General features: G+C 39.1%; 1 protein-coding gene and 1 long non-coding RNA gene across 4 annotated transcripts in view; one reads left to right on the top strand and one right to left on the bottom strand.

Annotated features, from left to right (window-relative positions):
* P2RX1 (purinergic receptor P2X 1) overlaps positions 1 to 27,973 on the top strand; it is a 70,090-nt gene that overhangs the window by 26,491 nt on the left and 15,626 nt on the right. Inside the window, exons 2-6 of one of the 3 annotated variants that reach the window (XM_072136138.1) lie at positions 254 to 401; positions 2,822 to 2,893; positions 3,506 to 3,572; positions 17,747 to 17,779; positions 27,256 to 27,343. In XM_072136138.1, the coding sequence (XP_071992239.1) occupies positions 254 to 401; positions 2,822 to 2,893; positions 3,506 to 3,572; positions 17,747 to 17,779; positions 27,256 to 27,343 (408 nt within the window). Of the gene's footprint in view, positions 1 to 253; positions 402 to 2,821; positions 2,894 to 3,505; positions 3,573 to 17,743; positions 17,780 to 27,255; positions 27,344 to 27,973 lie in introns of all 3 variants that reach the window. The other 2 variants (XM_072136137.1, XM_072136139.1) reach the window with 2 other exon arrangements.
* LOC140118336 (uncharacterized) lies at positions 163 to 27,605 on the bottom strand. The gene is made up of 4 exons (XR_011853175.1): positions 27,538 to 27,605; positions 27,266 to 27,315; positions 2,761 to 2,883; positions 163 to 312 (listed from the first exon to the last, which is right to left on the bottom strand). It is a non-coding gene; the product is annotated as an uncharacterized lncRNA (long non-coding RNA).

Here is a 27,973-nt window from a genome sequence, read left to right as displayed (position 1 = left end):
GAGATCTTTAAGGCCATGCCCCCCCCCCCCCTGTAGTTGACCACACTACAATCTAGCTAGGAAAGTACTATATACATAAATGTTTTTTTCCGATTCATAGAGATTGTACAATTTTATGACATAACATACAGAAAGTTATTGAAACATTGACCTTTCTCTTCTCTCATATATTTTTATTATTGCAGTAGCAAAGTCAATGTTGCATTTGCCTTAGTAACAAGTTAAACATTTATTCACTCTTGTTTGTATCCAGATGGGTGTTCTTGTATGAGAAAGGCTACCAAGCTGTAGATGACATCATCAGCTCTGTCTCTGTGAAAATGAAAGGCATAGCTATTACCAATGTTGCTGAGATGGGCACTGAAATCTGGGATGTGGCTGATTATGTTTTTCCTCCACAGGTAAGAAGCTTTTTAAGTGGTTTGATAAATTTTAGCACATATTCTGCATAAGGAGTTTGCCAAATCACTGAAAAATACCACATTGATAAATGATTACCAAACTGTAATAAAAGCAGATCAACAGGAGTACAATCCCTGATAAATATCCCCAGAGTTCCATGCACTGTATCTGTGGCAATCTTCTTATATTTATTAGTCTCTAATGGCCTCACTACTTCTAAAATAAAATTTTAAAATTATTTTAATGAGTCAGAAGGGCTCTTGGGGCATTATGAGAGGCCCATGTGCTGAAGCTTCATAGGCTGTTACACTGCAGGAGTCCACTGTGTGCTGAAACTTCCTCTGCTGCAGTAAGATTATGTCAGGGAAGTGGGGGATAAAACGAAGGAGAAAGGCTGTGTAATAGTCTGTAAAGCCAGAGCACAGAGAGGCTCTGGTAACGCCCCCAGAGCCCTTCTGGCTTAATAGCATAATTGTAAAAGTTGATTTTAGAAGGAAGGAAGCCATGGATAACAAATATAATAAGAGATATATATATATATATATATATATATATATATATATATGTATATATATATATATATATGTATATATATATATATATATATATATATATATATATATATATATATATATAAATATTATAATAATATTATATAAATATCAATATAATAAGTCATGGTGCCTGGATCTATGTATCAGTAAGTGCACCCTGGTTTATCATGCTTGATTTTGATGGTAGATTTCCTTTAATTTGTATTCTTTTGAACTTAATGAACCAAATAAAAACTTGTTTTCAATGTTTTCCTTCTAGTGGCAGCTGAAGGCCTCGTAAATTTAAAAAAATATATATCCATAGATCTCATAGCTTTCAGTTGGGAAAGCCATGAGTTAATGTGTTCACAACACTTCAGCTTTTTGCTGGATGCAGCTACTGATGACCACCTTCACCAGTTGAAGCAAGAAAGATGAAACCTTCTCCTAATATACAAAAAATGAAAATGATTACTCTTGCAATTTAGGAAGGCAAAAATTAAAAAATCTGTCCTGAAGAGGCTTTGTCACCCATTTTAGTGAAAAATTACATTTCCACTGAAAAAACATAGATTTAAAAGAAAACATGAACTTAATAATAATAATAAGACGAAGAAGAATATAAGGAGCACAATTATTTACAGCTGGTGTAACAAAAAATGTGCTGAAAAACCCTAACTTGGCTTATACTCGAGTCTATATATATATAAAAAAAAAGTGTGCTCACCTTCCTACGCCTCCCGGGAGGTCCTCTTCTGTCCAACGATGTTCCAGCTCTGGCTCCCTCTCTCCGTGTGCTGCTGTTGCTCGAGCTGTGACATCAGCGGCTCGCTGACATCACAGTGTGTGCCGAAGTTGGCGCACACACTAGAACGTCAGCGAGACGCTGACGTCACAGTTCGAGCAATGGCATCATACAGAGAGAGGGAGCCGGAGCATCATTGGACCTCCTGGGGGGACGTCAGAAGGTACACTTTCTTTTTTTTCTTATAGGCTGGGCAGGGGCTGCATACTGGGGAACAGGGGCTGGCAGGCTGTATACTGGGGAACAGGGGCTGGCAGGCTGTATACTGGGGAACAGGGGCTGGCAGGCTGTATACTGGGGAACAGGGGCTGGCAGGCTGTATACTGGGGAACAGGGGCTGGCAGGCTGTATACTGGGGAACAGGGGCTGGCAGGCTGTATACTGGGGGACAGGGGCTGGCAGGCTGTATACTGGGGGACAGGGGCTGGCAGGCTGTATACTGGGGGACAGGGGCTGGCAGGCTGTATACTGGGGGGAATGCAGTGGCTGGATGTATACTGGGGGCAGGCTAGGACCAATGCATTTCCTACCCTCGGCTTATACTTGAGTCAATAGTTTTTCCATTTTTTTTGTGTTAAAATTAGGTACCTCGGCTTATACTCATGTCGGCTTATACTTGAGTATACTCTAGTTTTTTGCCGTAAACTGATTGGTAAATCTTCTCCAATATGTCTGAAAATATAAACATTGGAACAATTATAGAAAAAGTTATATACTGTATTTTATCATGAAATCAAAACCAAAAACATTCCCTTTGCATGTGGATAACAGTATGGAAGTCAATACACGTCCATATGTGGAAAGAGTGTTTCAAAGTAAATAATAATCAAAGTAAAATATTCATCTTTATCATCTTCCACTTCAGTGACTTAAACCACTAAATATGGGGCGTCGCATGCTTTCATGAGTAGACTGTAAAATAGTCATAGATAAACGAGAGAATAGTTTTCTAGCAGTACCCGTAGATCATATGCTAGGGTCATGAACAAGTTCAGTTTACATTCCATCTAAATTACCAACCTCAGAGTTACTACAGCCTTCTGCTTGCTGGTAACCTATGTTATTCTCTGTTTTTCCACAGGGTGACAGCTCTTTTGTCGTGATGACTAACTTCATAATTACTCCAGAGCAACAAATGGCAAACTGTAGTGAGGTATCAACAACAGACAAAATGGTTGATTTGTTACTGTACAGTTTTGTTTAAGTTTTTACTATTCTCTGATTACAGTGTTTTTAATAATAATAATCTTTATTTTAGTACCATCAGATTCTGTAGCACTTTACATATCATAGGGGCATATGCAAATAAAATAAGCTAACAATCTATGAGGCTGAAGGGGGTGACACAAGAGGTAAAAAGCTTTTCTTTTTTGGGGTACTATCTGTAAAGTCGGTTTTTCTATGTGTTGGCAAACAGTAAAGTGAAGATGAGGTAATTCTTTAGAATGATAATGCAATCTCTGGGACAAAAGGTAAAATGAGGGGATAGGATTTGTATTAATAGAAAGTACTATTATATAAAATAATATCTTTGATACACATAACCTTACTAAATTTGTTTTAACCTCTTTGGAATATGCACTTATTCAGAGCCAAATAAGGTCAGTTCTTTTCATTAAGGGCTATTATTGCCAAGTAGGCTAAGAGGAATGTACTAAATCATTTTAAATAGCAAAAATAGTTAATGTACTCAAGATCCAGTCTCCAGTAATGGAACAATAATCTAAGAGTTACAGTTCTTACAAGTAATATTCATGTTTTTCAGCTTCCTGACGAGGCACCTTGTAAAACGGATGATGATTGCAAAGCTTTATCTTCAAGAAAAACCCAAGGTATGCAATCTATCCCAAAAAATGTTTTAAAATTGTGATAGAATATATGAAGGAAATACTCATATCCCTTTAATAACATCATGCATTATGTGCATCATGCATAGTCTTCATTATCATTCTCCTCCATATCCTTTGTGATCTAATATTAACAATAGATTCTCTTCTTTTTCCATATTGTCAATGAAAATCAAAAATATTAATTACCATAATAAAATTATTAACATTGGTTTGTATATCTGTACTTTGTAGCAGTGATAGTACTGGTTTACAAGTAACATACAGTGGAGTTAATAGAGTCACTTAAATATATTTAGGAAGAAAAGGCCCTGTCTATCCTTCTGTAGTAGGAACAGAAAACTACAACAATGGTTAATCATGATGGACACATGGTAGACACCAATGGAGTCTGATTATCTTCAATTGACTATCATAGCATGTCTGCTTTTGATTATGGTGTCCAGCATTGTACCAAACAAATCTGGGCAGAGTTATTGTATAAATTGAGCTTCTGCCATAAATGATGAGTAAAGTTTACACTAAATGGCAAAGATCTCATTTTAGGTGCACCTACAGCCAGATGCACATAATTAATAACAACAACATGTCATGCACCAGTGTATATCATTGTAGAAAATGACAGTTTTAACCCCTGCCCCCTACATATTGGGGCAGATTTACTTACCCGGTCCATTCGCGATCCAGCGGCACATTCTCTGCGGTGGATTCGGGTCCGGCCGGGATTTATTAAGGCAGTTCCTCCGCCGTCCACCAGGTGGCACTGCTGCGTTGAAGAGCATCGGAATACACTGGAATACACCAAGCCGGGCTGAGTGAAGGTAAGTGCAATTTTCGCGACACATTTTTTTAAAAAATGCGGCGGTTTTTCCGAATCAGTCGGGTTTTCGTTCGGCCACGCCCCCCGATTTCCGTCGTGTGCATGCCGGCGCCGATGCGCCACAATCCGATCGCGTGCGCCAAAATCCCGGGGCAATTCAGGGGAAATTGGCGCAAATCGGAAATACTCGGGTAACACGTCGGGAAAACGCGAATCGGGCCCTTAGTAAATGACCCCCAGTGTGTCATGTAATATGTCAAAGGGAATTAGCATACATGTATGCCCTCCAATCATTTGGGGTATTATGGACCCTGGTACTCGTGTGGACAGAGAATAACTTGATAAATCAGTTAGTAGTGTCAGGTAATACAGGCAGTCCCCAGGTTATGCACATAACAGGTTCTATAGGTTTGTTCTTAAGTTTGTTTGTACGTCGCAACAGGTATATTTTGTAAGTGCATCTCCAGACAGACTTGGATTTTCAAAATGTTGGGCAGTTAAATGAACATGGATTACCAATAAAGTTTCTCAGTCCATTTGTAAAGTTCACTCACCATCTATGCATATTCATGTTCTAACTCATCCACGCCTCCAGGCTCCTGAATGACAAGGAGTCTGCATTCCCTTTAGCACAGTTAACCTGGTTCTACTACATCAGGAATGACAGAGATGGCTAAAGGCATGGCTGAGCAATTCCCGGATACAGCGCATGGGAAAGACGATGATCAGACTTACTTGGGGTAATTTGCATAGATGATGGGGCTTATTTACTAAGGGTCTGCGGGATTTTCTCTGCAGGGAGAGGTATTTAGAAGGGGATTGTGTCGTACGCGACCGGATTTTAGCGCAACAGTGCCGGCTTTTATGCGTCGGAAATCGGGGGGCAATCCGTCTGACGGACAATCCGTCTGATTTGGTCTGAGCACGGGATTTACCATTCAAATTGTGTTGCATCCAATGCACTTACATACACCGGGAAGAAGATGGTGAACTCCGGCGGACCTGATGGGGGAAGCGGCACTTTCGGGAACTCCGAGGGACCGGGTAAGTAAATGTGCCCCGATGAGTCAACTTTACAAACGGACAGTGGAACTTTTCAATTCTAGGCACTCTTCAATTGTTTTAGTTTATATGCACTTCAATTGTTTTATTTTATTAATCGGCCAAACAATCTTGTGTAACATTTCAGCAAAAAGTCTTGCCTTTCTTAAATATCTGCTGCTTGATGTATCGGGCTGCCAGTTGCGCAGCGTTTATCCTACGCCAGGCCTATGAAAAGTCGCCGGCAGCAGCGAGTGCGCAGGCGCGGGGACAGTAACGCCCCGAGCCGGCCCACTCCCATCCGGCCGCACCCCCCGCTCGGCCGGCCGCGCCCCCCCTTCACGCCCCTTCACGCCCCACTGGCGTGAAGGTGGCGGATTGGGGAAAATAATCGCAAAAGCTAGCAATAAGCTGGCATTTGCAATTATTTCAGGGCCTCTGCACCACTGGCGGTGCGCAGAGGTCCTGATAAATATGCCCCATTGTATACAACGAACTGAGGAGCCCTTTTATCAAATCAGTTCACAGCAAAATAAGAAAAAAAACTCAAAACAATCACAAAGAAAGAGAAATGAATATAAGAGATGAAGAAGAGAAAGATAGGGAGGAAAGGGGGAAGGAGAAGATAATCCAGAGAGGATAGGCTGTGTTTGCAATAGGACCTAGAGGTACAGCATACAAGACTGCACTGTGGGAATAGCCTCACCAAGAAACTCAGATCGCTAAAATTGTATTATATCTGTCATGTAGGGTAAATTTTTTTTTTTTCATTGGCCATATACCATATAGTTAGTTTGGTGACCATATAGTTTGGTTGGTTAAAAAAAAAATAGTTAAGCTCCTTGAGTGAAGTGAAAAACTTAATTAATAATATATACCCTCATTAACTTGCTTTTAGCTCTAGGGCAAGACCACCATACAGGAAGCATATCACAGGCGCAGTGCAGCCTTTAAAGCAGTTGGGGGAGTACCCTGACACTGCATATGTGATCCTCATCATAACAAAATACCAGACATTAAGAAATAAAAAGATGTCTCCAGCTTCTGGGTGAAAGGGGTGCTATCTCATGTAGATTCCTGTATTTGTTCCCAATAGGGTAGCGTCACCTGGGTAGCCAGAAAGTTTAGAGATATTAGGAACTCAGAGGCTGCCTCTCAGTCTATGGTATATAGCGTGGACCTCACCACTCCAGGAATGGACTCTGGCCACAATAAATGTAGGGATATTGGATAATCTTCAGTATATGGTAGGGACCTGGATCAGTAGGGTCCTGAAGATGTATCGAAGCTTAGGAAGAAATGTAATTTTAAGGGATATCTTTTGTGCATTCTTAATGATCTTCCTGGTTTGTACAACTGTTTTCTTTTTTGTTTGTCTATATTTATATTTTCTTTTAATACATAATTCTCTCCTTCCCCCTTTCCTCCTCTCTCCATGCTCTTAAGCTACAATGTCACTGAGTGTGGATACATGTCCTTTTATTCAGTTTCTTACTCGTCCTCTATCCTAAGTAACTTGTTGTAAATACAGTTTGCATTTTCTTTACTTGGGATTTTTAACCCAAGTTCTTTTATTGTACTATTCTATATATTATTCAAATTGATTTATGGGTGAAGCAGTTACTATGTAGAGTGGTGAAAAAGGATGTCCACATGGGAACATACAAATGGCTTGATGTTGATGGCAACCATCGGCAGGATATATTTATACATAATTGTATAAAAATTGTTTGAAAGATTTTGTTGGCTTGTAAAGCATTTTGACAGACCTGTTTAGACTTTTAGAAGGTTATTTATTATTGGTTTTGCTGAACTTTGTTGGCATAAAAAAGTTGCACTAAAAAAAAAAGTTTCATAGTCACTCCAGTCCCCTGCTGGTATATGTACTGGAGTATTTAGCGACTTTTTGAAAAAAAAAGTATCAGACAGCACACATAAGAACACTTAATAGAGCGGGTTTATGACTGATATGTCAGCTGGAACTGCTTAGAAGTATACTGTATTGCTTGCCAGTTCTCAGAGTTATAAGAAATTAATGGTATCTGGGCTGAACTATAATAAACCTAGTTCCAAAACAAAATACATTAAATATTAAAAAACATGATTTACCTGTTTTCCACCATAGAATACTCTGACTTGATATGACTCAAAATCTCAATTCCATAACAGGCTTGTCCATGCTTGTAGTTACGTACAGATAAAATATTTGCCATAATGAGGCTTTCATTTTCTTCTCACGGTGCTTTGCATACTACTTGTGGCCACTTTATGGATGGATGCCAGAATGTGTTTTATTTCTGAAATTATTCTTTGTTGTAATAACTCACCCAAACAGGCATAAGTTATCTGATACTTTTAGAGCATTGCTTAAGAAAGATGTTACAAAATAAAAGCAGAGTACACTCAGGGCTGATATTGTCCCCCATATTCACTGGATGTATACTTTAGAAAACAAACAATGTAAAATTTGCATAATGCTCCCTTAAAGGGAACCTGTCACCAGGGACCTCATTTTCACTGAAGACAGGTTGCAAAAGCCCATTAGCAAAAGCATTGCAAATATCTGAATGCAGCAGCCACATTACCAAATAGACCTGGGGTTATAGGATCCAAGTTCTGGAGACAAGTGCATGTTCCTGAGTTTATTTCATATCCTAGAGGTATGCATTAAAAGGAATCAGTCACTAGGGACCTCGTTTTCACTAAAGACTGGTTACAGCTGCATTGCAAATATTCCTTTCTGCTTTCTCTAAACACTTGTATACAATAAATTGTGTGTCATAACTTACCTTGCACCCTGACAGAGTCCTCTGTGTAGTCCCAGGGATTGGGCTTTGTTTTGGATGCATTTCAAAAAACAACATGTGACTTGTCAGTGCTGCAGACTGCTCAGCTCTTGGCCCCCACCTTTGTGCTCCTGTACAACTCCTCCTTCCTGCTCCTTCACAGAGCTCACAGCCTGGTAAACTGATATCAGTGGGAGAGGGATGCACTGTACAGGATCACAAGGGGGGGGGGCGAGGTCTGAGCAGTCTGCAGCACAGAATGCATTCAAAACACACATAAATTTTCCCCTTTCATATGGGTCAGGTGAGGCTTTAATTTAGTTCCCAAACATAGTCGATATATTTAATTTTTTATTTTTATACACAAGAAAATCAGTAAAGGGAAAAATGCATGTATTACTAGCAAGTTTACAATGACATCAAATAGGTTTTCTTTTTCAAATATACAATTTGCCAATTTGCTTTTATATCTAAGAACAGAGGGGATTATTTTATATTACAAGGGTGCATTTACAGTGTTTTATTATTTAATTTTGTTTACTTGGAGTCAATCAATTCAGTTCTGTGCACCTCATAAGAGTTGGATAACAATCTGCAAACCTAATATTTGTAACGGCTCAACATTATGCAACACAATCTGCTTTTAAAGTAAGGGCTTACATTTACATCCTAGTTATTAAGAATCTAGAAATTTAAAGTGGTTAACAATTTTAGGTCTGGTTCTGCTCCTGTCCTGACCAGAATTGGGGAGAATCCTGTAGCTGCTGTGGCCAATAACCAGGGTCAGTGTCAGATGTACAAGAATGGTGATGTAACTATTCTTGCATTTGTGATAGCTGAGGTCAGTGATTGCGGCATTTTGTATCTGAAACTGCCCCAGCCATCAAGAGAGTTCTCAGTGAGCCAAGAAAACCCCTGTAAAAGTCGAATTAATCAAACTAATCGATTATTATTTTATCATAATACATCATTTTGACATTTTGCCACTAAATGTAGTTTGCCTGTGTAGTATGCAGAGTGCACCAGATTCATGATGCCTGGCGCCCGTTCTTCATAAATCTGGTGCCCCCTGCACATTTATGAATTTTTTGAAAAATTTGCCATTTTCGAAATTCAAAATCATCGCGTTTTCAGGCAGATAGATTTACCACCCAAATAACTTGCCGAATAACATTTCCCATTTGTCTACTTTACATTTTCATAATTTTTGAAATGTTTGGATAATTTATTTTGACATCACGCAGCTTACAAATCGAATAGCGCTTTTCCGGATTTTCAGAATTGACTATTTTGGGGATAAGTACTGTTTGAAATTAAATTTTACATATTTAGCATTAAAACCCCCCTATATAATCAACCCATTTTAAAATCTGTACCCCTCAAACTATCAGAAACAGCTTTTACGAAGATTGTTAACCCCTTGAAATCTTCATTGTAATTGAATCAAAATTGAGGTAAAATTTAGAATGGTCAAATTTTGTCGGTTATATGTTCATTTAGCCCTAACATTTACACATTTCCAAAAGATAAAAAGAGAAAACCCACCATACAATCTGTTCTGCAATTTCTCCTGAGTACAGATACCCCCCCCCCCCCACATGTGGTCGTTACTTGTGTTATGGGGGCACGGCGAGGAAAGGAGCACCCTGCAGCTGCCAGGATTTTAGTTTCCTCATTGGCCCCTTTTGAAGGCAATAAAATTTTCACTTTCTCGTTATTGGGGCCATGTGATGGCATTTTTTTTTTGCGGAATGAGATGCTTTTTCCAGTGTTGCCATTTTGGGGTTGGTTGAAAATTTAGGAACTTTTTTTGAGGTCTCGAGTAGAAAAGCATCAATTCTGTACTGGATTTTTTACTTTTTTTTTTGTGTGCACCGTTTAGCCTAATAATCATGTTATCTTTATTCTATGGGTCAATACAAATGCAGGGATACCAGACATGAATATTTTTTTCTTATGTTTTACTAAATTTGCCAAATAAAACCCTAATGTGGGGGAAAATCTATCATTTTTGCATTGCCGTCTTCCAAGTGGCATAACATTGTTATGTTTTTGGCTACAGAGCTGGTTAATGGCTTGTTTTTTGTGGGACATGTTGTACTTTGCAACATTCTGGAGTACATATGTTTTGTGGATCACTTTTTATTGCATTTTTAGTGGGATTCAATAGGTAAAAATCATAATTTTGGGTTTTTTTTTTTCTCATTCAAGGCTTTATTGATTGAGTTAAGAAACGTACAAAGTAATATGAATTTATGCATTATTTGTCTTTAGGGCATGCATAATTAACAAGCTAACATTCAAGTTAAAGATATAAAGAGGAAACATTTATAAGAAGAACGAGCAGTAAGAACTGACCTCCACCATTGTGTTATCTTTGTTACATGAGGTTATACATTGCGGTGAAGTTCGGGCAAGCATTCTTGTCGATACACATAGTAGATATAGATGGAGAAGATAGGAGATAGAGGGGGGTAAACAGGGGGAGGGGCGAAAGATTAGGTAGATGGGGGCTAGGAGAGGATGGGGGGAGGACGGGGTGAGGGGGGTAGAAGGGGCATATGATGGTACCAGAGATGTGGACATGTAATTTTGGCGGGTTTTTACAGTTTTTTTTTACGGCGTTCATCGTACGGGTTCAATAGTTATTTAATTTTATTCTACGGATTGTTAAGGAAGTGGTGATACTATATATGTGGGGTTTGTGTTATGATTTAGACTTTTTTGAGCGCTCTATGTCTCTTTATATGTTTTGGGGCTTATGGACATTTTTAGTGATTTATAAAGTTATTTTTTATTGAAAAACATTTTTTTTAACATTTTTTACTTGATCCACCATGGGACATGAACAAGCAATCATCTGATTGCTTGTTAATGATAATACTCTGTAATACTTATGTATTGCAGGGTATTAGCAGTGTCAGCCTATGCACACGCATAGGCTGACACTGTGCCTTTAAGATGACGTCACAGACGCCATCTTAAAGGCACTGTCTTCAAGCTTCTCTGGGGTCTCGATCGGACCCCAGAGATGCCATAGCAGCGATCGGCACCCCCGATAATGGCGCTGGGGCCCCGATCTTGGGGGAAAGACCCCCGGAAGGCATTTTAAATACCACGGTCACGTTGATGGGTTAAACACCTGCGATCGGAGCCCACTCCGACTGCGGCTGTTAGCCGGGGATGTCAGCGGTAGATTACCGCTGACATTCCGCGACCCCCGATGCCGGTTCGGCTCCTGTACAGAGCTGAACCAGCATCGTCTCTGCGCAGTAGCTGTACTGAGCTAATCACTATTCGCTGGACTCAGAGCAGTACAGCTACGGCTCAGAGCGCTAAGGGGTTAAAGGAAATCTACCATCAAAAATCAAGCTTGGTATACAAGGTGTGCTTACTCATAGATCCAGGCACTGGGAGTGGGGTAATCATCTTATATTTGTTATCCATGGTCACTCTGTGCTATAACTTCACAGGCTGTTACATTGTGCAGGAGCATTTCTCTCCTCCCACTGTGTGAGATTACAGCAGGCACCAAGGTGGGAGCGAGTACCAAGGAAGCACATGGAGGGGGAGGCAGTGTAAAAGCCTGTAAATCAGCAGCACTGACGGGCTCTGGTAATGCCCCCTAGAGCCCTTCTGGCTCATTAATTTTAAAAGTTAATTTTGGAAGGAAGGAGACTATGGAAAACAAATAGAAGAACATTTTTTATGTTATCATGCTTGATTTGGTAGCTATCCTTTAAACATGGCCTTTTACTGCCTTCAACTTCAACTCTTATTTAATTTCATTAAAATTATCATTCGTTTTATAAAATTATCACTTGATTCGAGAGCAGACTGGGGAAAAAAAGTGGCGTTGGAAATGTTTTTTAAAGTGGCCCTATATTTTAGACGGGCCAGCACAGATGGGTGTGGTCAACACGGTGGGCATGATCAAGAAGTCATTGGTGTTAGATCTGTAAGTGAAGTACCCCTCAGTTATGGTTAACACTGGATGACAGCAACATAGAACATAAAATAGTACAGCAGTTCAAAGGGTCTTTTGGATTAGACATCATCGCCTGAAATACTCTATCACTCAAAAAAACTAATAAATCTTATGACTTTTGCTAAAGCTTCACAATGAGAAGTTAGCCATAAATTAATCTTACCAAAAGTTTTCTGAACTCCTGGCTGTTTCTCTCTGATGGACTTTCCTGTAGGCAGTAATTGTCAAAGATGGTCTAGAAGATTTTTCACTATACTGCTCCCTATGGACAAGAATAAGACTACAGGCAGTCCCCGGGTTACGTACAAGATAGGGTCCGGAGGTTTGTTCTTAAGTTGAATTTGTATGTAAGTCGAAACTGTATATTTTATAATTGTAGATCCAGACAAAAAAATTTTGGCCACAGTGACAATTGGAGTTTAAACATTTTATGCTGTAATGGGACCAAGGATTATCAATAAAACTTCATTACAGACACCTTACAGCTGATTATTGCAATCTGGGACTATAGTAAAGCATTCAGAAAGCTTCACCAGAGGTCAGAGGGGTCTGTCTGTAACTATGGGTTGTCTGTAAGTCGGGTGTCCTTAAGTAGGGGACCGCCTGTACTATAATACTGCCCCCTATGTACAAGAATATAACTACTATAATACTGCCCCTATGTACAAGAATATAACTACTATAATACTGCCACCTATGTACAAGAATATAACTACTATAACACTGCCCCCTATATACAAGAATATAAGTACTACAACACTGCCCCCTATGTACAAAAATATAACTGCTATAATACTGCCCCCAATGTACAAGAATATAACTACTATGATACCCATACGCCCCCCCCCCCCCAAAGAAATAATATTCTTGTAAATTGTGCAGGGCCCATATGCTCCTCCCCCCTAAAATATTCTTATAAATTGTGCAGGGCCCATATGCTCCAAACCACCCTACCCCAAATATACCATACTAATAAATTGAGCAGGGCCCATCTAGCCCATCCCTTCTACCCAATATATAAAGTGCAGCACCCATTCAGCTACAATAACCTTCCCCACTCCCTTCACCCTCAAGGCAGTACATATTCACCTCACAATTCATTTTATAAAAAGTGCTGGCGGTACTCTACTTATTAATTAATAATATTGGACAGCCCCCCACTCCAAGTAGTGGCTTGCTGCTTGGAAAAAAAATGTTAACTTACCTGGCTGGCACAAGCTCCCATGACCGCCTCTCTGCTATTCCTCTTCAGGCCGCTTCTTGGAAGGAGGGTGCTCACTTTGCGCGCAGCACAGTACAGGTAGTCTCGTGACATCTGTGCATGCCAGCTCGGGACTCTCCATACACCGCTGCTCATACTGCGCAATTACGTTATTGTGTGGCCTGTGCAGTTCAGCAGCTGCATGTAAAGCAGCCGGTTACATGCTGTCTCTTCACTGCCTGGCCTCAGACCTGCTGTTGGCCCGTCGTTTGTGCAGTCTCTTCACCGCCCGGCCCCAAAAGCTTTCGGCTCCGAGATAAAGCATTAGGGCGCGTAGCCCTAGCCTGCACTGCTGCCTCTGTCAGTCGGCCCGACTGGCCTCAAACCGGCCTCAGATCTGTTGGCCCACCGGGAACGGTCCCAGTGGGTTAAATGGCCAGTCTGCCCCTGACGTGATTTAACTCTTAATCATTGCCACTGCATGCTGCAAGTGAAGTTGGAATTTCCTATGTGGCCCTAACCTTTCCCACCAATCAATGTCATTATTGTTGGATCTTTACTGTCAATGGGCAGTGCCAGGCTTCCTCAGAGCAGAGAGCCTAATTAGTATATTTGATACTAAAACAACCATGGAACTGTGTTCATTTAGCACATTACCTGCATATGGATGGTCAAAGACTGGAGCATACAGCCTGGCACCATCCATTTGACAGAAGAGACCTTAAAATAATGATGGCCGGGGAATACTGGGGGTTATTGAATGTAGTAAAAAATCGTGTTTCAGTATTATAATATGGATCTCATTTTAGATTTTTTTGTTATCTGGAGCTTTGCATAGACTTTGGTGTTTGGTGAGATGATAAATTGTTAGCACACATTCATTGTTCTAATCCAGGTGCATTTTATCTAGTCAACTAAACATCTAGACATAATAATCCCTATGTACAGTAACACAGTGCATCAATCCCCTTAGGGTACAGAAACAGTTGTATAAAGGGCATTTTACACAGGCCAGGAATGGGAAACAAGTTTTCGTAGGAATGTTTGTTCAGCTGCTTATTAGCTTTTATAAAATGTCTTGTGAACCGATCACATCTATTAGTCACAATTATCATGAATGTAGGCTACACATCTCAACTCAGAAACTGTGTACACACAAGGATGCTTTAACACCTAGAGGTGAAAACTCAGCAGAATATATTGGTATGATACCCTGTTAATCTGCTTGACAAGAATATAAATTTGTCTTCTAATCAACACACATATTATGTGAAAGACAACCTCATTATAGGGAATAGGAAGGTTTCATTTTAGGATGCTCATAAATGTTTGCACAATGGTAAACAACTGGCAATAATAATTGTGCCTTCACTAAAATGCAACAGGTTTCCCAGGCTTTGTATCGTGGCTATAATAATAAGACTTTCATGTACTACAGTGTTTTGGAAAACCTTTAAAACACATTCTATGCATTCATATGAATTTTACCATTTAACCCCTTGTAACCGTTCATCCATAATTTCATGTTCCATCCATAGTTAGAACTTTTTTTTAATAAAAGCTCATATTAACATATTTATGTATGTAAATATATTTTTATAGGTACATTAATACAACACATACAGTGGGTAAAAAAAGGTATTTAGTCAGCCACCAATTGAGCAAGTTCTCCCACTTAAAAAGATGAGACAGGCCTGTAATTTACATCACAGGTAGACCTCAACTATGAGAGACAAAATATGAAAACAAATCCAGAAAATCACATTGTCTTATTTTTTTAGAATCTATTTGCAAATTATGGTGGAAAATAAGTATTTAGTCACCTACAAACAAGCAAGATTTCTGGCTCTCACAGACCTGTAACTTCTTCTTTAAGTGTCCTCCACTCATTACCTGTAATGGTTGTAATGGTTCTTGTTTGAACTTATTATCAGTATAAAATACCTGTCCACAACCTCAAATAGCCACACTCCATGCTCCACTATGGTGAAGACCACAGAGCTGTTGAAGGAATACAGAATTGTAGACCTGCGTCAGGCTGGGAAGACTGAATCTGCAATAGGTAAGCAGCTTGGTGTGAAGAAATCCAAAATCAGAGCAATATTTAGAAAATGGAAGACATACAAGACCACTGGTAATCTCCCTCGATCATGAGCTCCAAACAAGAACTCATCCCATGGGGTCAAAATGATCACAAGAACAGGAAGCATAAATCCCAGATCCACACGGAGAAACCTAGTAAGTGACCCGCAGAAAGCTGGGACTAACACAACAAAGGCAAACGTCAGTAACACACTACACCAACAGGGACTCATCCTGCAGTGCTAGATGTTTCCCCCTGCTTAAGCCAGTACATACCCATTGGGAAAATGTCATATGGTCAGATGAAACAAAGTAGAACTGTTTAGTAGAAACACAACTGAATGCTGAGTTGCATCCAAAGAACACCACACCTACTGTGAAGCATGGGGGTGGCAATATCATGCTTTGGGGCTGTTTCTCTGCAAAGGGAGCAGGACGAATGATCCGTGTATATCAAAGAATGCAATAGGGCCATTATAAGATTTTGGTTGGAAAGCTCCTTCCATTAGCAAAGGAATTGAAAATGAAACGTGGCTGTCTTTTAGCATGACAATAATCCCAAGCACATCACATGTCAAGGTAAGAAACATTTTGAGGTCCTTGAGTGACCAATTCAGTCTCCAGATCTCAACCCCATAGAAAAACTTTGGAGGGAGTTGAAAGTCTGGGCTGCCCAATGACAGCCAAAAAACATCACTGCTCTAGAGGAGATCTGTTTGGACGAATGGGACAGCATACCAGAAAAAGTGTGTGCCAACTTTGTGAAGACTTATACTAAACGTTTGACCTCTGTCATTGCCAACAAAGGATACATACCAAAGTATTGAGATTAACTTTTGTTATTGACCAAATACCGTATATACTCGTGTATAAGCTGAGTTTTTCAGCACAAAAAAATGTGCTGAAAAACATCCCCTCAGCTTATACACGAGTCAATACATAACATGCATACTTAAAAAATATTTAAAAAATAATAAACGTATATACTCACCCTCCGGTGGCCCCGACGTGCAGCGCTGCTCCCCCGATGTCCGCGCGGGTCCTCTTCAGGCTTCCGCGCCCGTCTTCTTTCTTCTGCTGGGCGCCGCCATTGTTTTTCTCCCAGGCGGCTCCTAGTATGACGTCAGCAGCGTCATACTAGGCGCCGCCTGGGAGAAAAACAATGGCGGTGCCCTCCAGAAGAAAGAAGACGGGCGCGGAAGCCTGAAGAGGACCCGCGCGGACATCAGGTGAGCTCCGGTACGCATCGGGGCCACCGGAGGGTGAGTATATAAGTTTTTTTTTTTTTTAATGCTGGGCTCGCTGTATATTACTGGGGGCAGGCTGTATATAACTGGGGGCAAGCTGTATACTACTGGGGCAAGCTGTATACTACTGGGGCAGGCTGTATATTACTTGGGGAAGGCTGTATATAACTGGGGGCAGGCTGTATACTACTGGGGCAAGTTGTATACTACTGGGGGCAAGCTCTATACTACTGGGGGCAGGCTGTATACTACTGGTGGCAGGCTGTATACTACTGGGGCAAGCTGTATACTACTGAGGGCAAGCTGTAAACTACTACGGGCAGGCTCTATACTACTGGGGGCAGGCTGTATACTACTGGGGCAAGCTGTAAACTACTGGGGGCAGGCTGTATACTACTGGGGCAAGCTGTAAACTACTGGGGCAGGCTGTATACTACTGGGACAAGCTGTATACTACTGGGGCAAGCTGTATACTACTGGGGGCAAGCTATAAACTACTGGGGGCAAGCTGTATACTAGTGGGGGCAGGCTGTATACTACTGGGGGCAGGCTGGCTATATACTGGGGGGGGGTCTGTGACCAATGCATTTCCCACCCTCGGCTTATACTCGAGTGAATATGTTTTCCCAGTTTTTTATGGTAAAATTAGGGGTCTCGGCTTATACTCGGATCGGCTTATACTCGAGTATATACAGTACTTATTTTCTGCCATAATTTGCAAATACATTGTTTAAAAGTCAGACAACGTGATTTTCTGTATTTGTTTTCTCATTTTGTCTCTCATGGTTGAGATCTACCTATGATGTCAATTACAGACACCGCATCTTTTTAAGTGAGAGAACTTGCACAAATGGTGGTTGTCTAAATCCACTTAGCTTTCCCTTATTTGCTATAAAATTAAACATGAGACTATCAGGTAAAATTTATATAAAGCATGTTTTATTAATGTGAAAATTGTTATTTTTTTCTTTTTGCAAACTTCACTTATAAGAAGGAGAGAACAGTGATCCATCACTAAGTACTTCAGGTAACCGTAAAACATCCATATGTAATTTGGTGGTGGTGCCGAATCAATTGTATATATTCTAATTAGTGTAGTAGTTACATAATCCACTGCAATATACACATATAAGAAGCAGACTTTATTCTGTGTGTAGCAACAATGTGAAATTTGTACTATTCAAAATTACAACTCTGATGTCCCTCAAAAGGATTTGATCTACAAATAGATATTGATTTAGGGATTGTTGATTATACAAATCAGATGTATATAGTAATAAAAATTCAGTCAGGATTACATTTAATCTCAATACCTGGAAAAATAGTCTACTTTGAACTTCACTTAAGTAAATAAATATTTACTTAAAGTGATTGTCTAAAATATGGGTTGTAGTTTTGTATATAATTCATGTATGTATTATTAATAAACTGATCTTCCTCTTTCCTACTTGTCCAATGTATATTTAGGATGTGTCAATCTGTCTATGCCTGTAAACGAGTAATTTTCACTTGAAATACTCTGCGCCACATTTACTGAAGATATTAGACCATTTTTACCAATTTAGACCAATTTTCTGACTCCTTCAAAGAAGGGTATGTCCTTGGTAGTAAAAAAGGGGGGAGGGGGGAAATAACCCATGTACCAGAAAATTCAATAGAGGATTTTAGACCATTTTTAGGTTATTTTCTGACTTCTTCAAAAAAGGGTCAAGTCCTTGGTAAAAAGGGATGTGGTCATACCAGAAAAAAACCTGTGCATGAGAAAATTCTATATTGTTGTGCAGCAAACTACACCAAATAATAGGAGGTGCAAAGTTCAACTCACCCATCTGCATCATATTAGTAACCTAGCGTCCAGCACTGGTCTAAGGACCAACACATTAATACATCTCCCCCATAGTGTTTCAAAATTCTTTTGTATAATATCTGTGCACTAGGGCAGATTTGCAATTTCTTGGGCATCATGAAAAGTTATGTCTGCAGACCCCCCTACTGCACAGTCCATACATGCACTTAGCTCTCATGCACATAATGCAAATAACCATAGATGCACATAGATCTCCATGTGAGCTGTAGATAATTGTAAGAAATTTTTTCATAGGGATAATTTCCAAAGTTTCATAGGGACAATATACATGTCCTAATTTTTTAGGATTGAGAGCGGCTTGTATATTTCACATTATTGTGTGATATTTATTCATTAGAATTTAAATCTACAACATGGATTGGCAATAGACCTTGCTTTGAATTTATTCACCAATTGCATTTGGCCACAATTTTTAGGAATTGTAATTCTAAGTATAATATGTTGTTATAGTCTATATAATTTTATTGCTTTCAAAATTGCATTTAAACTGTGCCAAAACTTTAAACATTTTAAATATTGTTTAAGAAATGTAATTATAAGTATTTTACAAATTTTCCTTATTAACTCTTTAAGGTCATTAAAAATTACTTTAGAGAACTGGGTAGAAAGCTCAAATCCAGGACCTCCAAGGTAGTGTTTTCAGGAATACTACCAGTGCCACGAGCATCACAAGAGATACAGCAAGAACTTAGGGAGTTAAATAAGTGGCAGTAGAAAACGGTGCAAGAAGGAAGGGTTTGTGTTCATGGAGAACTGGGCCGACTTCTCTGCAGCTACAGGCTCTGTGCTAGGGACGGACTGGGCAACGTTGGGAGAAAAGATAGTTAGTCAGCTGGAGGAGCTTTTAAACTAGGATGTGGGAGCAGGGAGGACAACTGTACAGATAGAGAAGACAGAGAGCGGGATAAAACAGTCAGGAGGGTTATTTATAGGGGGATGGGGTTAAAAAGCAAAATAGGGAGGGGATCAAGAGTACAGTGAGACCAAAGAAATATATAGGTATAAAAAAAATTTTGTTGGCAAATGCAAATAATCTAACAAGGAGTTTAGTAAGTCAATTTCATAGAATCAAAGGAATTAGGATTGATGGAACAATATAAAGTGTAAGTACACCCCTGGGTACTGCATGAGCTATGTACTGTGATAGACATTCCATTATTTCTAATATTTGAAGATTCATTTAGGTCAGGTTCTGTTCCAAAGGGCTGGCGCATTGCAAATGCGGTGCCAATATTTAAAAAAGGGCCAAAAAGTAATCCTGGAAACTACAGACCTGTGAGTCTAACATTAGTTGTTGGTAAAATATATGAGGGGTTTATGCTATACTGGAGTATCTCACTGTGCATAACCTTATAACCCATCAGCATGGCTTTGTGCCAGATAAAATAAGAATGCTGAGTCTAGGAGAAAATCTGTTTATTTGGGTAAGGAAATGGCTTAGTGGTAGAAAACAAAGGGGTATCATCAATGGCACATTGTGAGATTAGGTTTATGTTACCAGTGGGGTGCCACAGGGGTCAGTATTGGGGCCACTTCTTTTTAATATTTTTATTAATGACTCGTCAGACCACACATGGAATATTGTGTACAGTTTTGGGCACCAGTGTATAAAAAGGACATAGTAGAACTAGAACAAGTGCAGGGGAGAGCTAACAAGATTATTAGGGGAATAAGGGGACTAGAAATCAATGATAACTTACAAATTTGTGATTATTCAGTTTAGAAAAAAGATGACTGAGGGGAGACCTCATTACAATGTACAAATACCTGAACGGACAGTACAAGGATCTCTCCAAAGATCTTTTTATACACAGGCCTGTGGCCAGGACGAGGGGACATCCTCTACGACTAGAGGAGAGGCGATTCTTTGATCGCCATAGACATAGGTTCTTTTACTGTAGGAGCAGTGAGACTATGGAACTCTCTGCCGCAGGAGATTGTTTTTTTTTGTACATATTTAAGAGAGGCCTAGATAACTTTCTGGAGAGGAATAATATAACATTCCACAGGAATAGATCTTTTTGTTAGTAGTTTCTGTTGATCCAGGGAATTATTCTGCCATATTAGGGGTTAGGAAGGAATGTTTCCCTGCTTTGAGTCAATTGGCATCAGTCTTGCAGGGTTTTTGCCTTCTTCTGGATCATCATAATATAATGCATAGGTTGGACTTAATGGAGAGATTCTTTTTCTAACCTCTTTTATTATGATACTATGACCAAGTCATTTTAATTTTTTGCATTTCCATTTTCACAGCTCGTCTTTGAAAACCGATTGTAACAAATTGTAATTCCTAGTACAAGCATTTCATATTCCATGCTGGTTACTGAAAAAATAGAAAAAAAATCCAAATGTGATGATGTAGAAAGAATACATTTGTGGTATATTCTTGTGGATTTGTTTTTACAGTGGTGTTCACTGTACATTCCAGATAATACCTCTATTTTATTTTTTGGGTCGGTATGATTGTGGGAATGCCAGATTTATATAGGTTTTATTATGTTTTTATAGTGTTTAAAAAATAAAACATTTTGTATAAAACATTTTTTATTCATTTTGCTGTTATGACACCAATAACTTTTTCCTTCTTTGGTGAACGGAGCTGTTTAAGGTGTTATTTTGTGGGACGTGATGACTTTTTTATTGCTACCAGTTTGAAGAATGTATGCCCTTTTTATTCCCTTTTATTTAACTTTTTGTGTGTTGCAAAATGGTGAAAAAGTGGCATTTCTGACACTTGGGCGCTATTTTTTGTTACATGGTTAACAAAGTTGTAGGGATAAAGATAGGGAAATATCATAATTATGACTACTAGTAGGCGCCCCTCCCATAAAATTCCACTACTTGTCCCTAAACCCAGCCAAGAGGCTAATGTCATAAACAAGTATCCAAAAGAACCAGACACTATCATAAAACCTAATAATCTGATGGGCAGATGCTACCTACTCCCACTACAGGTAACAATTAAAACAGATAGAAATACCGTATGTGGCACAATTTATATATTGGACTTGTGCTTCTTCCTAATATTCCATCCAAGTCTCTGAAGTTACTGTGTCAAATGCAAATTAATGATATACCAGAAACAGGGAGCAATTAAATAATTCCCAAAATATTACTACTGTTCTCTTCATCTTTAGTACGAAACACATCTTATAGTGGCCACACAGTCAGAGTGCAAAGTAATCCCCCAAAGACATCCAACAATACCACAATAAAATCTATAACGATGCACACTGGGATCAAATAGCTGTGTATTTCAAAAATTATTTCAAATTTTATAAAAGAACAGACACATTAAAAAATATATATATATAGTACATGTAAATCATAATGCATTAACGGGTTAAGTCATAGATAGTAGAATTTGTACTGCAGATAAGTCCTTATATGCCTCTGTAAATATAAAAATAAAACTTCAGCTTAGTTCCGAGCTACAAATGCATTGGAGCTGATCTACAGTATCCACAAAGAGTATAGAGCTGTATACTTCCTGTTCCATTTTCTGATTATCTGTTGATCATGGTTTTAAGCCTGCAAAACCCTTTTAACCCTTAGTGGTCACTTACTGGGAGTGATTTGTCATTTTCTTTTTTTGTCTATATGTTGTTTTTTGGTGCAGTTGTGGTGCAATTACTGTTTTGCAACTTTCCAAAGCAGATTCACATAAACTTTCCCAGTCAAGTTTTCACCATAGGACTGAATTCATGTATTGCAACTTTTTTTCAGGCACAAGGGGGAGACTCCAGTCTCCCCCTTGGTCCATATTTATCAAGGGCCAAAAGCCACTTTAATGAATCTGAGGACAGCGGAGCTATCACAAGGACGATATATATTACACCTAATGTTTTCAAAGGCCACTAAGAGAACTTAAAAAAATACCATTTACCAACACACCTCTATCCGATGGAGTGTCTCTCACACAGCTTTGTTTTCCTATTACAGGTATATGTAATTATATCCAGCAATCAGATCAGTACAGTATTATCTAAAGTATTATCTTATTCTCTTGCTTTCAGGAGACCAAGAGCAGGACACTTAACCATTAATCATTATATAATCAATTGTCCTCTACCTTGCAAAAAACATCTGTGTTCTTTGCCTTGCATTCTTGGCCAACAGTGGTAAAAATGAAAGAATCCTATTATATAACATTTTATAATTCCCAAAATGGTTTTAAAATCCCCAATTTTCTTTTTATATTTTGGTAACAGATTACCTTTAAGGTTGGTAAGGTTTCCAACTGTTCCTATGAAATAGGACAAGTTTCCATTCCCACTTACTAGTAAAGAGAAATTCCAGTTATTTTAAATGTTTGTAGAGAAATGACTGGAATAACTGAGAAATCAGGCCTCTGGAGGTCTCCTGAACAAGTACAGTCAAGGACTGCTAACCCATCAGATGCTAAATCTGATTTGTGTTTCTGCACCTCATATGCATGTCTCAGCTGTAAATATTTAAAGAATAAAACATGTTGCAACTAATCTGTCTGCCGTCCCCAAATACTAGCTATAGTGGTCACCCCCTATCTGACCAAAACTGCTCCTTGGGTAAGTTAGGGTTGTGCCACAAAGGTGTTTGATTACTACATGTGCTAAGTGTTGCAGCTGTATGACCCAGGTTACCTTCTGAATCGGGCAGGGTTCACATCATGTTCTTTGTGTATGCTCAGTGTTTACATCGGGGAAGTCCCCAACGTATACTCTGAGCCTATACATTAACATATAGTGGCCGAAGCAGGCATAATTTTTGCCTCCATCTGTCCACTATACGTCGTATCCAGTAAAAAGGGCAGGATGGAAACACATAGCAAGTTATGTCTTTTCATCCTGCTCTCTCCTGCACTCAGCAAAGGCAATATATGCACTCAGCAAAGGCAATAGAAGCATATGAGGAAGCGGATGCACTGTAATGCATCCCTCCTCAATCGGGACTGAGACCATATAAAGACAGTGACATCACGGGTGAAACGCATAATGGCGAATAAGGGGGTCCCAGGCAATCTATCCCAGTGTATAAGCTGATAGTTGTACTCGTCTGTGCCATACTTTGTAAGCGGAATCTCACTGATGTGTCCTTACATCACTAATGTCATGTGACCCCAGCCTTATAATTCTGCCCACGTTGTTCTACCCTTTTACTCCAACCCCCAAAAGTTTTGGAATTGAACTTGCAATTCAATAGATTCAGTGGTTGGTCAGCGCCAAGTCACTTTCTAGCTTACCCCCTGGAGAAGCTCTAACTTTATTCTGGGTATATGATATATTTAATATCATCTTTATTATTATTTTATACAAGCTCCGATACTGGCAGTTTAAACCAAGCATTTACCTTTACCAGGGGAGTAGCTCGGAGAGGCAGGACTACATAGCAGACTTCTGAATGGGGCCCCCATAAAAATGTAGATATTGCATTCATATATATACGCACACATTTATATGCAAATATGCATAAACATACAGTTCTTCACTCATACACACACATTTATACACACATAAAGAACATATACATACACATACAGTGTCATACACAGACAGACAGCATATATACACACATACAGTATGCACACATCATTTACCATATATACATACAGCATATATACATCACATATATTTTATATACTTATTATGCTGTACAATCTGTAGCACAATATGTACATAATGGTGCACCACCTCCATTCCTGAGTGTCAGGTTAGATTACGGGGCTCCCCTACACTGCGAGTCCCATAACAGCTGCTATGGCTGCTACCCCTGTAGTTACTACCCTGACCTTTACCTTTAATGTATACTGTATATTAGGGGGAATAATTCATCCAGTCTAATTCCTGTTGCATGCCAGGAACCTCAACTCTCTGGGGGACAATTTTTTCACTTTTGTCGTTTTTGTGACTTTTCCCAGCTATTTTCACAACTGTCGTTTTTTACACCTTCGTATGCACCTTGTGCAGTGTGCCTTATGTATCTTTGTTTTCCAGATGTTCCGTGTGACTTTTCATTTATGTATGACTTTTTTGGTTATTTTTGTGACTTTTTAGGCTCAAATCTGCACCTGGTCCAGGGCAGGTGTAAAGGAAGGATTTTTATTCATGGACCCTGTTTTAACATGTAAATTGTTATTTTTAAAATTCATACATTCTTGCATTAACATTTTTTTTTTATTTATTGGTTACTTCTAAGAGTGAGGCCACACATTGCATTTTGATTGCATTTTGAAACACATTACAACAGCTGAGGAGAGGTGATTTGCCTAATTACATTTGCATTTACAAAATGAAATGCAAACACGGCGTTAACACATACGTTAACAATGTGTTGACATGTGTGTTTTGTAAACGCAAATGTTAACAGTAATGTAATTAGGCAAATCACCTCTCCTAAGCTGTTTTAACTCTCTTCAGGCCGCCCACTTTAGACGTCACTGCAGTTTTCTAGTCCCTCCGCACTAGCCGTAGGAGCAGGTTCCAGAGACACCTGGAGACCCTGGGGAAAAGGGAGATGCGATTTGTTACTGCTTTTTCCTTCTCCGCTCCTCACAGCATCACGCTGAGTGCCGGGTCTAAAGAAGTTAAACAGAACTGCTGGGTCTAATTAGACCCAGTACAGCTCTGATCAGAATCCCCAGTGACAGGTGGTCATTTCCCCTGTAACTGATGCTCTAATAGATGCCTTAGTTACAGGGGAAAACTTGTAAAAGAAAAAAAGTAAAGTAAAATTTTTAAAAAAAAGTGAAAATTTCCCCTAGGGGTCTTTTATGACCTCATGAGGAACATATAAAGTAAAAACACTCAAAAAATATTCATAAAAATACAATATTTCCCCATATAATAAAAAAATAATCCCCCGCTACACTACAAAAAGCATCACTATAGTCTCCCCGTTTATACATATTATATATGAAAACAACCGAAACAACATAGGGAATTCATAAATGTTCAAAAAGAAGCCAACATTTTCACAGGATAGGCAAAACTGCACATGTATCACAAGAAAAAAGACATGATCATACATAAGGCGCAATAAAGACCTTCCAAATGTCTCAATTATACACCAAAGAAAAAAAACTATAATACAGGTCCCCCTTTGACTACGTAAAGCCCTACAAGTGTGGAGGGCCCAGTGGGTGGAAGATGAGCAGTCCCAATTTAACTGTAAATATCTGACAACTCACCGAATTCTTAAATTTTTAGATAACGGAGATCATGGATTTCCTTACATCACCCAATGATACCAATATATGATCTAGATATAGAACTGTAGGTGTGACAAATAGGTTGTTAAAGAAAAGAAGGAAAAGTAGAAATCAATTCAACAAGTCACAACACGTTTGACTCATTCCAGTCCTTCTATGTAATGTGAACAGTGCTTGGTTCAAGAAAAAGCCATGTTGGCATGGGTACAATAATCTAGACCAGTGGTGGCGAACCTATGGCACTGGTGCCAGAGGCGGCACTCGGAACCCTCTCTGTGGGCACCCAGACAATCACCCCAGAATGAAGTTCACCAGACAGAACTCAAAGAATCTGCCTGCAGAATCTTCCTACAATGATAGAGGAATTTGCCCTCCTTCTTTCAACTGGGTTGGTGTCCTTGGGAGGCTGAAGGATTGAAAGTTATCAATGAACAAGGAGAAATAAATTACTGCTTATATTCCTGTGCTGGCACTTTGCAATAAATAAGTGGCTTTTGGTTGAAGTTTGGGCACTCAGGCTCAAAAAGGTTCGCCATCACTGATCTAGACCATGGTATGGACCATGACTAAAGATTGCGAATTTGAAAGACTGGAACACATAAGCCATTTGTTTTTTGTCAATTATACATGCAATAATTAAAATGATTACATCTATAAGCTATGGTTTTAATATGAAGGAATACATTTTTTTTACTTTTTTATACGAGTGCAGAAGTTCTTAACACCATATAGCAAAGCTATTTATATGACTTCAGGATGTTTACTGTTTGACTGAAATTTTGTAGATTTTTCTGGAAACTGGAATTTCTCTGATTTTTGTACAGTTCTATAACAATATTCAGTGATATATATTATTGTATAGAATTGTTCTGCTAAAAGCCAAATATGAAAATATAAAATATGGTCTGGGTGCCAGTTGCATTTTCCAGACCTTCTGATTATTGTCTGATCAAGGAATTTATTACAGTTCAGCCAAGTCTATTGGTAAGTCCAGATAATGCAGTCATATAGACAGACAGACTATGATAGTTTAGGGCAGTGGTGTCGAACCTATGACAGGGGTGCCAGAGGTGGCACTCGGAGCCCTCTTTTTAGGCACCCAAGCCATCAATATAGCACTCGACATAGAACTCAAAGAATCATCCTGCAGTCCCAGGAGACTCGAGAAATGCTGCTCTCAGTGCTATTTTAAAGCAACACATTCTTGATTGCTTGGGACTACAGGAAGAGGTGGAACATGTTCCAAGGGGAGGATTATCTTTAGAGTTCCTCCAGGCTTCTTCCTGTACAGGGGGACCATAGCAATAAATAGCTACTTAAATTGCAATAAATCTAAAAAATCTCTAAAAGGTTCGCCATCACTGGTTTAGGGTGATCTAAATGCCCCTTAATTGTTTTGTTTATCATATTACATTATGTAACTGTAATTATGTAATTGAATTAATTTTAGGTATCCTTACTGGAAATTGTTTGAACGAAACCAAATCCTGTGAAGTTTATGCTTGGTGTCCTGTGGAAAATGACCATGTTATTCCTAAGTATGTACTTTCCAGTAAAAAAAAAATATTTGTGGTAGGAAAAGTTCTTATAAATACTCATCATTTCAACTTTACTCTATTTTGTGTTTTAATGTCATGTTGAATGAGTGGCCCTATGGGTCACTTCAGGATCCTCTCTTCCCAGATCGCCACTGCTTATAATATATTATCTGACTGTCCTACTGTTTACTTACATCTATACAGGCAGTCAAAGACATCGGGGGAGATTTATCATACGTGTCTGAGGTAATATAGTTGCCCATGGCAACCAATCAGAGCTCTGATTTTATTTAATGAATAGTTGTTGGAAAATGAGAGCTGTGCTCTGATTGGTTGCTATGGGAAACTAGAACAGTTCTGGTCTCAAAATTTGAAATGCAAACTGCAGATAAAAATCCAGTTCCTGTCTATATCTTCAGATCTCTAGCTCACAGAACACAAGTCTTATGCAGTGATGAGAGTCTTATCTTTCATATCACCAGTAACAAGTACTATAGAATTGAAGATACATCTGAAGTGACACTACCCCTGCAGCCTCTAAACTTGACATGCAACATCTCAGGCAAAATATTATTGTTTTCTGCTCATTTTCACATGACTTTGTAGGAGATTTTTTATAGCTAAATGGGC

Source organism: Engystomops pustulosus, chromosome 2 (genome assembly GCF_040894005.1).
Source record: "Engystomops pustulosus chromosome 2, aEngPut4.maternal, whole genome shotgun sequence".
Lineage (NCBI taxonomy): Eukaryota > Metazoa > Chordata > Amphibia > Anura > Leptodactylidae > Engystomops > Engystomops pustulosus.
The sequence above is the reverse complement of the archived record's forward strand: the minus strand, read 5'-3'. Positions and strand labels throughout refer to the sequence as shown.